This window comes from Musa acuminata, chromosome BXJ2-5 (genome assembly GCF_036884655.1).
Source record: "Musa acuminata AAA Group cultivar baxijiao chromosome BXJ2-5, Cavendish_Baxijiao_AAA, whole genome shotgun sequence".
Classification (NCBI taxonomy): domain Eukaryota; kingdom Viridiplantae; phylum Streptophyta; class Magnoliopsida; order Zingiberales; family Musaceae; genus Musa; species Musa acuminata.
In genome coordinates, this window is record NC_088342.1 from 42901427 (window position 1) to 42917831 (window position 16405).

The 16405-nt window shown below is 35.8% G+C and overlaps 2 protein-coding genes across 2 annotated transcripts in view; one reads left to right on the plus strand and one right to left on the minus strand.

Moving 5' to 3' along the window:
* Nucleotides 1-2691, minus strand: part of LOC103985570 (uncharacterized) — a 39847-nt gene extending 37156 nt beyond the window's left edge. Inside the window, exons 1-4 of the mRNA XM_009403311.3 lie at nucleotides 2377-2691; nucleotides 1355-2181; nucleotides 1139-1264; nucleotides 938-1023 (exon numbers count right to left, since the gene is read on the minus strand). Of these exons, the coding sequence (XP_009401586.2) occupies nucleotides 938-1023; nucleotides 1139-1264; nucleotides 1355-2181; nucleotides 2377-2434 (1097 nt within the window). The 5' untranslated portion in view covers nucleotides 2435-2691. The remainder of the gene's footprint in view (nucleotides 1-937; nucleotides 1024-1138; nucleotides 1265-1354; nucleotides 2182-2376) is intronic.
* A 4301-nt stretch (nucleotides 2692-6992) lies between these two features.
* LOC135612860 (tubulin beta-1 chain-like) lies at nucleotides 6993-11606 on the plus strand. Its single transcript, XM_065109608.1, has 4 exons — nucleotides 6993-7128; nucleotides 7695-8094; nucleotides 8773-9042; nucleotides 10786-11606. The coding sequence occupies exons 2-4, from the start codon at nucleotides 7701-7703 to the stop codon at nucleotides 11463-11465; spliced, it is 1344 nt and encodes a 447-aa protein (XP_064965680.1). The 5' UTR covers nucleotides 6993-7128; nucleotides 7695-7700; the 3' UTR covers nucleotides 11466-11606.
* The last annotated feature ends 4799 nt before the right edge of the window (nucleotides 11607-16405 follow it).

Here is a 16405-nt window from a genome sequence, read left to right on the forward strand (position 1 = left end):
CGCCTCGCTTCAACAAGGCACCACCTCGCCTAGCCCGAGCGCCTCGCTTCATGTCCAAGCACCTCGCTTCAACGAGGCGCCGCCTAGGCACTCACCCGAGCCCAAGCGTCGGGCGCTTCGGGCAAGCGCCCGGGTTAAACCAGGCGACCGAACTAGTGTTTTACGTCTGGTTCGATCTCCGGTGCTTTAGTTGGTTCAATCGAACCAACTAAATCACCAATATGCTCCCTCTCACGATTTCCCCGACCTCCCCAACCCTAACACTCGCGATTTTGCCGTCGAGATTTCTTCTCCGTTGTCGCTGCTCTCTACTACCGCTGCCACTGTCGCTACTCGCCGCTGCCACAATCGTTGCTCGTCGACTTCTCGCCGCTGCCATAATCGTCGCTCATCGTTGTTGTTGCCGTTGCCGTAGCTCCCGCTACCGCTGTTTCCCTCAGCAGCCTCAATCTTCTCACACTCTTCTCACTGTACTGTTAACAGTATATTAACAATATACTGCTAATTGTATACTAATAATAGTATTTTTTTTATTTATTAGAGTAATAATATATTATTTTAATTTTAATACTATTAATTTTTATTTATTTAAAATTATTGTTAGGTTTCAGAATAAATGACAAGTGTACAGAGCAACTCAATAGATTTGATGTAAAATTTTATTGTTTTGATTTTTTAGACTTTTTATTAATATGACATTGTGATTTTGTACTCGATTTTCTTAATTTAATAGCATATTTTTTTATTTAAATAATTATATTAATTATATTATATATTTTTATATTTTAGCGTCTCGTTTCGCTCGGGCGAGCGCCTAGCACCTCGGGCGTTTTTGGACCTTGGCGCCTTTTGACGCCTAACGCTTTTTAAATCACAGTTTCAGATGCAAGAAAATATAAAAAAAGAAAACTCCAAGATTACTATAAAGTGGCCATACCTTTCATCTAAAAGTGTGTCGATCAATGGGAACAACCCTCGTCTGAAATCCGAGTTGAGAACATGCTTTAAAGCTATCAGCATCTCCTGAAGAAAAACATGGAAAAACATTGTCATTGAAACAACAGGAATTCTTACTAGTGATGCCTCGTTGATGGCTCACTCAAAATACCAAGATCTTCTGATCTCCCAAAACCCTCACCTTTCTAATGGAGACAGAGTCTGGACAGGTGACAAGCAAATTTACTATACTCTTGCATATGCTCTCCTCGTGAGGTCTTATATAATCAGCATGACTCTTCAACAGATAGGTTAAGAATGACAGTGTCTGTGGCGTAAAGAAAAAGAAAGCATGAGACCAAATCGCATTGGCCAGTAGAACAGAACTGGATGAAAGAGGGACCAAAAACAACGAAACCTTGACTTGAGCGCCCTTTAGTTCAACGAACTGGGTCTTCAAGTTGTTGGAAACCTTATCTGGGCCGGGGATGGAGATGGCAGAGACCATGAGTGGCAAAAGGTAAGGTATATTCGTCTGCACGAGCTTCGTGTAAAGCTGGAACAGAAACATCACCACGAGGGGGCTCTCAGTGACTATCTTGAACGAACTTGTGCTGGGGTTCAACTGTCCGGCTGCCGTGTAGGTTGTCGACGACCCCACGCTGCTGCTGCTGATGCCAGGGGGCACATCGAGCCCACCGCCATCATCCCCTCTGCCCCCGATGGGGTGGGAAGAAGGAGGGAGAGGAGGAGGAGGTGGGGAAGGGGAGGCGGCAGTGACGGCTGAGGAGGAGGAGGTAGACAGAGGATTGGGGTTGTTTTGAGAGTTGAAAATGTGGGAGACGGTGGCGGGGAAGTTGCGGTAGATATTGCAGACGAAGTCAAGGAAGGGCTGGACCTCGGCCTCCACTGTGGGGCGGAAATTGCGAAGAAGGTCGAAGATGATGCGGATGGAGATGAGAGCGTTGTCCTCGTTGTCGCGGGTGAGCACGGCAAGGGATAGCTTGAGGAGGTCCTGGACGAATGGGCGGAGAACCTCGCTGTGGGGAAGACGATTGAGGATCTCCACCACCACGTTGCGCAGCTTGTGCTCCGCACTCTCGGTGGTCTGCGGCGAGGTCAGCTGCGTCAGGATCACCGAGAAGGCGCGGAAGTAGCACTTGAGGAAGTTGAGGTACTCCGAGGTGTGCGCGATCTCGAGGCTGTCCCGCACCTCCATCACCATCTGCAAACGCACCTGCACCGCTGAAAAAACACACAGACACTACCATGAGTCATTCATTCGGAGCAAAAGTAACAGCAACAACAGCAAAACCCGCAATCTTCTCTCGCTCTCCTTCGAGATCTTGATGATCGAAGCAAAAAGGGAGGGAAAAAGAGTAATACAAGGAAGAAGAAGAAGAAGAAGAAGAAGAAATTGAGGGAGGAGAGGACGCGTACGCAGATCAGGCTCGATGAGGCGCTGGGCGTGCTGCTCGTAGTTGATGATTGGAGCCATGTTGTTTCTTTCTAGGCAGAAACCCTAGAGAAGAAGGGTTAGGGTTTATACTCCTTTTTTCACATGGGGGTAGAGAGAAGGAAGAGAGAGGGAGGAAGAGTGGATTCTTGCTGTTGAGAGGATTTCACTCTCTAGTCCCTCCTCGTTTTGCGATCGCGGCTATATGGGAGGGGAAGGCGAAGGGGGAGGAGGCGTTCGTCGAGATTATTTTGGAGCGAAGGGTGAAGACGAGACGGAAGTGTTTTCTTTAGGATTGGTGCTGAATATAAGGCGATCCGACGGAAATGGAAAGCCAAATCACCCCTCAAACTCGTTGCCTGCCTTTGGGTTTCCTCCTGTAAGAAAACTGCCTAAATATCATCCCAAACTACACAGTGTAAATAAGCTATAATTGACTTTTCAGTTAATTTTAGGGATAATTTTTGGAAGCATAATTCGAACTGTAATTTTTCATAAAGAAACTCATATATTTTTTTTATTATGAGCTTTTAATAATTAACTTTATATATATATATATATATATATATATATATAATATATATATGTGTGTGTGTGTGTGTGTGTGTGTGTGTGTGTGTGAAAATAAAATAAATATATTTGCACTCTTTTGTCTTGCAAATACCTGTACAAAATTTTGAATAAAAAATATGAAATGTCCTTGCAAATAAAATAAATAGTCATGGAAAATTCTAATATTTCATTTGGAATATATTGATATTTTTAATGTATATTTAAAGAAAAAATTAAGTAAATTTATAGTTGTGAGATACTTTTGAGTATTTAATACAATTATATAAATATTATTTAATACAATTATATTTTTAAAACTACTAAATATTATGTAACAAATTTATTCAAAATTTTATTTAAATTAATAAATAAAATAAAATAAATGAATATGTATAATCTTATAAAAAAATGGGTATGCCTCATGTATATAATAAATAAATTGTAAAATAATTTAAATAAATAAATAAAATTTCACCTTATAGAATATATAAATCATGACAAATCTTGATGAGACAATTTGAGAATGTAAAAAATTATATTAATATCCTACAAATACTGAAATACTAAATACGATTTAAATAAATTTACTAAATTTGAATTCATATTTTAAAACCATTTGAAATGTGCTCTGAAACACATCCTAAATATCCTTTTTATTTTCATATGAAAATTTACACATAGGTTAGAAACATTTGCTGCTTAGTGGGGAATGGTTGAAACTTCATATGTTTAAAGCCTACCTATAGGACTGCATTTTAGTTGGAAAAAAAGGTTTCATACTTTTAGTATGAACATATTTTGGTTTAAATACTTTTAGTCTCAATAATATACACATATGAACATATTTTTTGTGTACTAATTAGGCATCCCCTATTCATTGATTAGGATTTCATAACTTTTGAATGCTATTTAGGAGTCTCCTATTGAGTAGTTAGGCTTCTGCAATTCATCAGCATCAGTAAAGAACTCCTAAATTAAGATAATTGAAAGAAATATAAGTCAGAGAAAGAGAACAAATTTTTTTAAGATATTTGATAGAAATATAAATCAGAGAAAGAATTTAGTGGGAGCATTAATTAGGAAACGTAATTCTTAAACAGTAACCAGAACTCGACGCATTAATCGAGAAGAAAAAATATTACTACACATTGATTAAAGACTTTTATTATTTTTTATCTTGATGTTTTTCTTTATAGTAATGCTAAAATCTAACCCAACTATAATTGTTTGGGTTATAATTCTATTCAGTCTTGATTGATTGATTTTTTTTTTTTTTAAAGGAGGGAGATACCATATCTTATTTGCAGAAATAGTTGTAAGAAATATAAAATAAAAATATTTTTTACCAGTTTTAAATAGAGAGACATAAATATATGTGGATTAGTGAATAATAGATAAATGTTTGAATTTCTTTTTTCAATTATTCATACAGAACCAAACTAAGATGCTCAAACACCTGAACAATCATCCTACAAGGTATTTCAAAATGATCAAATTACTATAACTCCCAAGGCATTCGAGATTGACAGCATGATACTATTCATGAAACAAAGCTTCAAAAGATTAAAAATCAAGCATCTCTGTAGGAGTTAGATCCTAATAAACTATCAATAGTGAGAGAGGGGTGGTAAGTTTATCGATGATAAGGCTGCTCCTCTCTATATTCTTAAATTTGGTTTACCTAAACTATATATATATAGGGGATTATCGATCTAACTATTGATTTTTTAAAGTTTTCTACTCGATTTGAAATGCTACGTGTTCTTATAGTATATGGTTTATTCAATGAACCTCTCGTTCTTTTTATTTGGAAATCTTGGTTTCAACATTTTTTAGAAAAAAAAGGTGTCATATATGATAAGATATATTTTGGGTCTAAGACACGTCACAACTGATGTCACGTCGTGCTACAGTCGAGTCAGTAAAGGGATCACCCTCATACGCTAAGTCATAATCCATATCGAGGCGCTCTTTGGCATGTCCCGTCCCGGAAGCTCGGGATGGTGTCGTTTGGCGCCGCCCCAGGACGGCGACCGCACAGAAGTATCGTCTCATCCCCCGAGGATCAGTCGCTACGCAGAATCCGTGTGCGATCGACCCTCGTACAATAATATAAAAGTCCTTGGCTGGCATCCGGTCAAGAGAGAGAAGATATAAAAGAAGAGAAAAACAACTACTGACTTTGATCGTCGGAGGGACCAAAGTCAGGAATCACCCGACGAAGATCATTTTTGTAAGAAAACGATCACCCTCGAGCCACGAGCATCTCAACTTGGGAATTACCGTTCGGTGAACAAATGTAAGCTGTCAACCAACCTGGAGACCGTGAGACGTTGCTTAACGCATACAGCACCCCGGATCGAGAAACACTGACTCATCAGTCACACCATATTCGTTCACCAATAATATCCGCTTTGTTCAGTTTTATGATCTTCCTTTGGGATTACAACATTACAATATTCTATGTCCAGTAGCAGCCAACCCTTTTTTCAGACTCGGGTAAATTTGCCCATATTCTACTTGATATTTCTAAATATATTCTTTATATAATGAGAGTTTGTAGCCCATGAAATACATCGAGTCCTATCTCTCGTTTGGGAGACTTCCAATTAAATAATAGAATAAATTAGTTAAAAAATCTTCTAGTAAACTTCAGTATTAATACCATGGTCTTCTCTCGCTGAGAAGGCTATCTATCTGTATTAATCATGTCATTAACTCTATTCTAATCAACGTACTCTCAATTATTGGATTTTAGATCAGATTCTTCGATGATTTTTTTCTGATATATTTTTTTTAGAATTTGGGATTTAATTACTATTAAGAACTCAATTTATTTATACTAAATATATTATTCATATGTTTAATGTTCATGATCTCATTTGGGTTTCGAAAATCAAATATGATAAAATTGATCCTAAAAAGGAATATATGTACGAAAAAAGTGACTCTGAAAAATAAAGTTTTTCTTATAAAAATTATTTTAGAACAAATTTTCTAAGTCCTAATTATACTCCCATGTTCTTCCTAATTATACTCCTTGTAAAAATTATTTGGGAATGAAATCTCTCCATGGTAGTCTTGATCAAGGTTTGATTCGAAATCAAATCAACTTAATAATTTGAATCGACTTAGGGTGGTTTATTCTAAAAAATCGAAACAAGTAATTTTGATTTTAAACTTGTTAAATAAGATAAAAAAATAAATATAAAAAAGTCTATAGTATAATGGTTAAATCTTTAGATTTAAATCCAATTAATTTAGGTTTAAACATTAGTAAAGTCATTTAGTTTAATAAAAAAATTATAATTTTATTATTTTTATATCAACTTTTTTAAAGTTAAAGTTATTATACTCATTATATTTATACATCTATTTTTCAAAATTTAGAAATAAACTTATAACTTTTATTTTAAATTATTTTTAATTAAAAAGAATACATGATTGATGGTTCTAATCGAAACTATCGTTAATAAAAATAATATTAATTTTTTTTGAAAAAAAACTTAATTTTGTAAAAAATAAACGAAAGGTGTTTTATAGAAAAAAATCTAATTCTTTATGATTCTTTTAACATGAAAGTGAAAAGAATGGGTTAGCTTTTTAAATTTGAGTTTGGCTTTTATTGCGACTAACTTGTGTGAGATGAATATGCTTTTTAAATATTTCATGTCCATCTCATTCTTTAAATTTGAATATTTCATATTTCATCGACGAGCATTTATTTATTAAAAAATAAATTATAATTATAAAATAAAATAAAATTATAAAGAGTAAAATAGAATTAATGTTTCCTTACAAAATTGATCGACGAACAACAAATCCAGACCGTCCAACCCTGGATCAGACGGATCCAAACAAACATGAGTGGGGAGGGAGGGGCAGAACAGTCCATGTCGTTAACTCTCGAGGGTATTATCGTTATTAAGATTGTCGATATTTCAAAGTCCAAAGCATCGGTCTCATCTTCGAAGCCATCACAAATCGACTTCAGACCCATCCATCGAACGGTATCCGAGAGCCAACGGGGGAAAGCGAGGGAAAGAGTGGTGGCCGTCCGATCCCCTCTCCTGTCTTTCGCCATTATAAAGCCTCCACCGCACAAGTCCGGCTCGCCTCGCTTCGAGACCTCCGTCTCACTTCGGTCACTCTAGGAAGCTACCCCGATTTCACTGTTCCCGCCGGTAAGCCCTCCATTTGGAAGTCGATTCTTCGATTTTGCGGCACGTCGCCTCAAGATCTTTGCGTTCTCGAGTCAGTTGCATGTTGTATTTTGGCGAATGCTACGTTTTTTCTTGAGAAAACAGCGGATTTCAATTTATGTGGCTGTTTCTAACGGTTCTGGAGGAATTTGTTTCGATCCATCTCTCTCTTTCTCCGATCCTAGTTGCTTTTGGATTATCACCTTCGTTCTTCGAATTTGAAGCATTGTGGGTTTGGGTTCTTGCGTGATGTTGGAGTCATTGTGGAATATTTCTTGTGGTTTCTCGTCCTAATGTCGGTTATGGTTGATTGAATCTTTGGATGCTATAGATCTGTCTTCTCTTCTAAGTTTTGGGTGTTTTGGGGACATTCTTTTAGATCTGCTCTAGATCTTATGAATAGTTGTTTGATCTTGGATAAACCCGCTAAGATATGATGTCTTATTCGTTTATTCAAGAGTAGGATTTAAGCTGTGAGGTTTCTCAACAACTTATGCAGATTGTTACCCATTTAAGTGCTAATTTTCGCTTACTTTTCTTTGGTTTAGGTAAAAATGAGAGAAATCCTACATGTCCAGGGTGGTCAGTGCGGTAACCAGATAGGAGCCAAGTTCTGGGAAGTGGTCTGCGATGAGCATGGAATTGATGCCACAGGTCGGTACATTGGGAAGTCAGATCTCCAATTGGAGCGGGTCAATGTGTACTACAACGAGGCTTCTTGTGGGAGGTTCGTTCCCAGGGCGGTGCTTATGGATCTGGAGCCCGGCACCATGGATAGCGTCCGAACTGGGCCATATGGTCAGATCTTCCGACCAGATAACTTTGTCTTTGGACAATCAGGTGCTGGAAATAATTGGGCTAAGGGTCACTACACTGAGGGGGCGGAGCTCATTGACTCGGTTCTTGATGTTGTGAGGAAGGAGGCCGAGAACTGTGACTGCCTTCAGGGTATGTTCTCCATTCCTTTATTTGTTGTTTTAGTTCATTTATGTTGCTTATTGTTATCTCTTGATCTGCTATGATCTCTCATGAATTGAGATAAGTTGTTGGCACTTTCGATAAAAATTTTTGATCGATAATCATGCAGACTAGGCTTGAATGTTATATATTAACATCTTTTACTCTTCAATTTTCTTTGAAATGATGGTGCAGCTAATCTTTCTCTCTGATTGCTTCTCACTGAGCAAATTTCTATTGTTGAAAAAGCTCAAGGTTGTATGGATCATGGTGTCTGTTGATGTGTTCTAAAACTTAAGATTTTGCTTCTGATATAATTTTGTTGTTTTCTTATCTGCCTTTTCTTTTTAAGTATTGAATGCTTTATATGCCATATATGAAAATCATAGTTTGTTATAGTGAAATGTATAGTCTTGATTATGATGAAAATTGTTAATTTTATAGAAGATCAGAGTGAATTCATTATCTTTTATCAATAAAAACCTTTTCATTCAATCATAGGAAAATCTTCATAGTTCATGGACCTTTTAGTTTTCTGTGATTCTTGATGTTGATCTGATTTCTTTATTGTGGTTTGTTGTCATGAGCTTGTTTATTCATCATTTTTTATCACTTGGAATGTGCTTGATATTATGCAATTATACATTTCCACATTTTTTTTCTCCTCAGGCTTTCAAGTATGCCACTCTCTTGGTGGAGGAACTGGTTCCGGAATGGGAACACTTTTGATATCAAAGATCAGGGAGGAGTACCCAGATCGGATGATGCTCACATTCTCTGTTTTTCCTTCCCCCAAAGTTTCTGACACAGTTGTTGAACCCTACAACGCAACCCTTTCTGTCCACCAGTTAGTTGAGAATGCAGATGAATGCATGGTGCTGGACAATGAGGCCCTTTATGATATCTGCTTCCGCACTCTTAAGCTAACCACACCGAGCTGTAAGTCAATCACCTTTTTTTGAGTGCAGTAAGTCAATCCTCTTGGTTGATTTTTGTTCTTGTTGTAGGCATAGGAATTTTGTTTTTGGTACTTAACATTGTTGAGGATTGATTTTTTGCCACAATTTGGTTTTAATTTCATTTCAGATAAATCTATTTGGTTATAAGTATTCAGGACACAACGAAAAAAAAAAATCCACAATTTTGTGTTTTAAATGAATGTTTCATGGGTGACTTTGTTTATGTAATGACGAATTTGATTCATGTTTAATTGGCAGTTCTATCATCACAAAAAGAAATTAGAATGTTGGTGTTAGAATTTAGCTATTTATGCAAAAGTTTATGGTCTGCCATTTCTCTGTTAGTTCCAGCACATCTAATAGGTTTATCATGGGTCTTAGACATAAACTTCTTTCTCAACATTAGGAAGAATTATGTGATTGGGTGGTGTAGTCAAAATAATCTCTATTGTATGCATTCATTTCAATTTTATGATATTTGTGTTTCTATTAGCTTGCTAGATGTAATGCTGAGTGTTAAAAACTTGGGTACTAGAATCACACTATTTGTGATGGTGGTTTTTTCAATGGGTCCGTTTTTTGGTACTAGCTGCAACTTTTATTATATGTATGCTAACAGCTTTCCCATGTGACAACTCTTGGTTTATTGCAAGGTACGCCGGTTTAAGTTTCCTTTTTGCACCAGAAATTTGTATTTTGGTCAAACTAAGCATATGGTCTAGCCTTGCTGTTTGGATAATAACACTTGATGCTAATACATCAATCTTAGTGAGCTGTAATGGGGAAGTCTAGAAATTGATGAAAATGAAGCAAGGATTCAGTGGTTAAAGCTGAAACTCTTCTTACACAATTATTTATCTAGGCAACTAAACCTAGTCAGAGATTCATACTACTTGAAGGAGATGTAAGCAGTCATGCACCTCACTATAGTTTCATTATCTAGGTTTTGTTCATTATAGTGTATTTCATGGTTATTGAAATATTTAACTGCACATTGAACATTTAAGAAATTTGGCCACTTTTTTTCCTACCCGTTCAATTTTTTAAAACTAAATCTTCTCTATTTGCTTACTTAGATTCAAAGCAATCAACAAAATTATTCCAAGATGTCCTTTAAATAGGTTGAAAGAAACTAATCATATTCCTTCATTGTCATTTGGTACATCATCCCAACTGGCCATAATTGATGTTGAGTTGCAGCTTTCAATTGCATCTTGTTTTCTGTTAAAAATGGAGTAATATCTATTTACTATAGTTGCATGGTGGTGTAAGGAGTCCAATAATGTACTTGTTCTGGTTAGACTGACATCCTCTCTCTTAATATGAGCTGCTCTTGGCATAGGTTTTGAACTATCCATCTACTCTGATTAAGTTTGCTATGGATTTTCCATTGAGGATAAAAAAAAATTGGTACAAACATGATAAACACGGAAAAAAAAGAAAAGAGCACGCGATTCTTGTCTTTTGTTTTTGTATTGACATAGATTTGTTTACTATTATTATTGCCTTTGTGGGCACTGTCAAGCTCTAAGCATGATTTTGTTCTGCTTGTTTGGAATTTTTGTATGTAGATATTTGTTATGTACTTATCGAACTACAAAATTGCGACTTTTCTTACTGATGATGTAATTTTTTTTATGTTCAATTGCTTGCGTTCGATGTATATGCTTTTGTTGGTTATAAGCTGACACTTGGAAAATTAAATTTTGGTTCGTCTTAACAGTTGGAGACTTGAACCATTTGATATCTGTGACCATGAGTGGGGTCACATGCTGCCTTCGTTTCCCTGGACAATTGAATTCAGACCTCCGGAAATTGGCTGTAAATTTGATACCCTTCCCTCGCCTCCACTTCTTTATGGTCGGTTTTGCACCCTTGACTTCACGTGGATCACAGCAGTACTGTGCCTTGACTGTCCCTGAGCTGACCCAGCAGATGTGGGATGCTAAGAACATGATGTGTGCTGCTGATCCTCGCCATGGTCGTTATCTCACTGCATCTGCTATGTTCAGAGGCAAGATGAGCACTAAAGAAGTTGATGAGCAGATGATTATTGTCCAGAACAAGAACTCGTCTTACTTTGTCGAATGGATCCCCAATAATGTGAAGTCTAGTGTTTGTGACATACCACCTAGGGGCCTCTCCATGGCATCCACCTTCATCGGCAATTCGACCTCGATCCAAGAGATGTTCAGGAGGGTGAGCGAGCAATTTACTGCAATGTTTAGGAGGAAGGCTTTCTTGCATTGGTACACTGGTGAGGGTATGGACGAGATGGAATTCACTGAAGCAGAGAGCAACATGAATGATCTCGTCTCAGAGTACCAGCAGTATCAAGATGCCACTGCTGATGAGGAGGATGATTATGAGGGCGATGAAGAGGAGGTTCTCCAGGACGTGTGAGTATATGAAGGAAGATAATATGTGGTTTTTTTTTGTTTGTTTTATGACAGCAATGTTCTGTGTGTGTTATTCCCTCGCCTGTATGCATTTCTCTTGTACTTTGGTCCGTAGTAGCCAATATATCTGAAGCTGTTGCTATGATATTGCTTTATATTCTTATGCATGTTAGGATATCAGATGAATATTTTCCCAGATATTCAAGTTATGTAGCAAGTTTGGTTCGGATGTTGGATTCCCACTGAATTAATGTCCGTCACTACTGTCAAGATGATGGCAATGCTCGACGCTTGTTAATGCTAGTGCTCAGGTTAAGGTCAGATGTAATGGCACATTCTTCGTATAATGAACAAGGAAAAGAGACGAGAGATTAGTGCCGGCAAGAGGATCGAACACTGCTTCCATCCGTTTACCTGAACATCCGGTTTTAGTTCAACATGCCAAGACTCGGATCAGTCTTACTGGTGGTGCTTTGGCTCCTATTACTTGCACCTTCAGCATGAAACCCTGGACATGTTTGCACACAATTTTGTTCCTTTTTCTCGTGTTTTTTCTCCTGAACTCGAGTAACGTATAGAATCTCAAATTCCATCGCAAAAGGACATCCTGTTTACGGTTGAGATGACTGATCATCCTCAACTCTGTGCACAGAATGAAAATATTGACAGATGAAGCATCTCACAATCGTAACCCTTCAACAATTAACTACTTAGTCTTTCCAGTCCTATTAAATATATTTGAATGTATTTATATTTAGATATATTTATATTTAAATATTATTATAACGTATAAACTTTACTAATAATAATAATAATATTATTATTATTATTCATAAATTTTGATATTATTAATTAGATTTGATAATAATTTTATTTTTTTAATTAGAACAAATTAATTAATAGAATTATGTATGCAAATGATGTAGTGTAGTAAATTGTCAGGTGTTGTAAAATTACCGATCAAATACAATACCCGATATATGTTGGATCTATACAATAAATTCAAGTGTCTGGCCGCAGGTGATCCGACGAACTTAGGGCCACTCACCGACCTTTTTATAGATATTTCTCGGAAAACAAATGAAATCTTGGGTCAGATTTACGTAGAGCATAGTGCTTGGAATTATATACACATGCATCTACTGCTTGGATCAGATATCAATGGATGCTTCCTAAATGTCATTACGTAGACTAGCAGTGTAATAAAATCTCTTCTTTGTTGTGAATGTTTGGTATCCTTTTTGTTCTTTTGCCAGCATTAGTGTCGATCGGCTCTCTTCCATGTCTCGAGTTCAGAATCCAAAGAAGCTTCCAAATACAAACGCTGCTTCATTTTTTATTAGAAACAGTGCACCACCCACCCACCCACCCATGCATTTTGACTCTCGGTGTCATCTTGACCAAAAGGGAGGCACATTTTGCAGACTTCCAGGCGTCCCACAGCCGGAAACAAGGAACCAGCAACACCCGTTTCATTAATTCCCTCATGTCCAAGCGGTTGGAGTTGTCGTCCTCACCTCATCACTGGTCCTCCACAAAAGCCGCACAGTCGGACAAGAGCAGCATGGGACTGGTTTAGGAGGATGGGTTCCGGGAAGGGCATCACCACCACCTGCTCTCTGCTGCTGTTGTTGATGTTGCTCCCGCTGGGGACTCGTGGCTCGTATGCTGATACCTTCGGTAGGTTCCGCAGAATGAGAGGTGGGTTTGGCTTTGCTAACTCGGGTCCTGTTCGACACAGTCAAAGCGTCGGAGGAGAGGGGCAGAAAGAAGCCGGTGGAGCACTCGGTGATGAGAAGAGAATGGTGTCCACAGGACCTAATCCGCTGCACAACAGATAGAGAAGTGGATCGCATCACAGCTATTCTTTCTTCTGCCGTGACTTTTTATTACTCGTGGGTTTTACTTATCTAATCAGACTGGTAATTGAATACTTGTACTGTAGACGAAACCACTTTATGATTCTCGATTTATCCCGATAGGAGCCGAGCCGCACCAAAGCACATTTCTCTGCAAATAAACTATTTGTTTGATTCTTGGAATGATGTGCTTTGCTCTTCCGTCTCCACTTTCGTCGAGTTTCTTGTTAGGTAATGTTTGGGTTTACTTCAGTTCTGCGCTCTGTGTTTGCCCAGAGTTGAGTGCAGTTCAGTCATCATCTGAGTATTTTCTTTTTCTTTCTTTTTTTTTTTTCTCTTTGCTGGAGTTTGATTCTGATATTAAAGTTCCAATTTTTCCTTGTTTTTTTTTTCTTTTGTTGCATAAACGCAAAAAAAAGGGTCCTGAGTACTTTTGCCTTTCTTGTTACATCTATATTATAAGTGTACAATACGACGCTAATGCTAGCAGTAAATGAGACATAATCTAATTTATATTTTTAAGGATTTAGGTTCATTTTAATCTCGATGTTTTAATTCATAGATCTTTTAAATCGTTATGATTTACTCATATCTAAAATAATCTTTATATTTTTTAAAATATAAGAGTTCTTTTAGAGGAAGGTGACATACTATAAGGTTAAAGGTTAGTTCTAAGAAGGCGATCTTGTATGATTACACTTAGAGGAAGGTGACATACTATAAGGTTTGCCGACTTGAGTTACCTATATATATGGAGATTAAGTTGGTTGTGAACATAGAGAACTTGAATGGTTCGAGCAATAGAGAACAAGCCAAGTAAGATATTATTTTTGATAAAAGACTCGGTGATGAACAAAAAATGATTCTAAAGAAGACATCATCTTTGAAAAGATAATTATTACTACAAAATAAGGTATCAAAATAATATTTTGAGCATGAATGAAAGGGCAAAAACTGAGTTTAGTAAAGAGGTTCATCAAAGAAATCAACGAAAGCATAATTTCTCAATCTTCAATTCTAGATTCAACAACTGTTGAATCATCAAATTGAGAGTGGGACGATAAACCTAACTCATGTCCAAGTTTAGCTAATCCAATAAAAAGATTCAAGCCTAAGCTCAATTCGAGTTGGACTCAAATTGAGAAGACTTCATTGATTAGGAGGAGTCCCCTACGTGGGACTAAGAGTTAAAATTTGATTGATAGTTTTCTCCCTCTACAACTATACGTAAAGAGGGCTATGATAATTAATACTTGGAAGAGATGAAAAGAGAGAGAGAGAGAGAGAGAGAGAGGCGATTCACTTTTGCTGTCGCCTCTCTTTGTATGCTTAAGAAGTCCGAGTTATTTTACTATTTTTAGGCCTTTGAAAGACTTATTTTCAGTTTATTTAGACCTTTAAAAGTCTAAATTTTTTTTATTTTCTACCTTTTGTCCAATTCAAGGTGAATTTAAAATAAGTTTGGCCACACTATCACTCATCTTTGGAGAAGTTTTCCTGAAGTTTTAAGGTGAAATTTATTTTTGACATTTGAGTTACACTATTTTTGGGGTTATATTATTCTTGGGTCCTATAGGAAGATAGTGTAACCTCATTTAAAAATAGTATAGCTCGAGTCCATTTTTAGTCAGAAATTCTAAAATTTTCATGAAGGATTAAAAATATATAATTAAGCTCCAATTGAATAATTTCTTTTGGACCATTAAAAGATATGTTTTTAGTTAGTTAAGCTCTAAAAATGTTGATTTTTTTATTTTTATTTTTATTTTTAGCCAGTTTAAGATGAAATTACAAGATTTTATGGCCAAATTTTTCTTGAAACCTTGTAGATAACTAGTGAAGTTTTAATGACCATTTTTCCTATTTTTGGGTCTTCAAAGTATATATTTTCATTTAATTAAGCACTTAAAAAGCTGAATTTATTTTTTATTTTTTATTTTATTTTTATCAATTTAAGCTGAAATTATAATTTTTTTGGCCAAACGTTTCTTAAAACCTTTGAAATATCGTATGAAGGTCTAAATGGCCTCTTTTTTCCACTTTTAGGCCTTTAAAAGACATATTTATTAAACCTTTAAAAGCTGATATTTTCCTCTTTTTTTTCTCATTTTCGAACAATTTCTAGTGAATTTGGAACAAATTTGGCCACACAATCACTTCTATTTTATTGGAGAAACTTTCATAAAGTTTTGAGACTAATTTGTTTTTCAGAAATCTGAGTTACACTATTTTTTTATGAGATTAAATTGTTTTGAGGTCATATACAAAAAATAGTGTAACACAAGTCCATTTTTATACAAAAAATTTATAACATATTAAAAATTTCTAACAAAGCTCTAATCGACTAAACTTTCTGATTTTTGGTCATTAAAGGATTGAAATTTTCAATTTGTTATTTTTAGCCAATTTAAGCAAAAATTATATATTTTTTTTGGCCAAAACTTTCATGAAACCTTGTAAACAACTAGTGAAGCTTTAAATAACCATTTTTTTAAAATATTTGAACATTGTATCTATTCTCAGTTAATTAAACATTTAGAAACCTAAATTTAATTTTTTTTTTACTTTTGGCGAATTTAAGCTGAAATTTTAAGGTTTTTTTGGCCAAACTTTCTTGAAATCTTAGAAATGTATTTTTTTCCTTAAAAATGTCTTATGAAAGCCTAAATGACATATTTTTTATATTTTCATTTTATACAACCTTAAAAAAAAGTATCTTATTTTCTAATTTTTGACCAATATAAGGTGAATTTAGAATAAATTTAGCCACAGAATCACTTCTATTTCATTTGAGAAATTTTTCTAAAGTTTTGAGCTACAATAATATTTTTGGCATCTAAGGTATTGATGTTTTGGAATGAGACTACACTTTTTAAAGGTTTGATAGTATAACCCCATTCAAAAATAATGTAACTCAGTTCCATTTTTATCCAAAAACTCTGAATTTTTCATGAAACATTGAAAGAATAAAGAGAGTCCTAATTGACCAATGTTCTTATTTTTGGGTTATTAAAAGTCCTATTTCAATTACTTAAGCTCTTAAAAGGCTTAAATTTATTCTAAAGCTAATTTAATCTTAAATTAC

Bases quoted from the DNA above. Each gene is read 5' to 3' on its own strand.
- LOC135612860 (XM_065109608.1), top strand. From the start codon at position 7,701: ATGAGAGAAATCCTACATGTCCAGGGTGGTCAGTGCGGTAACCAGATA. The intron at 8,095-8,772 runs GTATGTTCTCCA...TTTTCTCCTCAG, and splicing joins GAACTGTGACTGCCTTCAGG to GCTTTCAAGTATGCCACTCT. The intron at 9,043-10,785 runs GTAAGTCAATCA...TCGTCTTAACAG, and splicing joins TAAGCTAACCACACCGAGCT to TTGGAGACTTGAACCATTTG.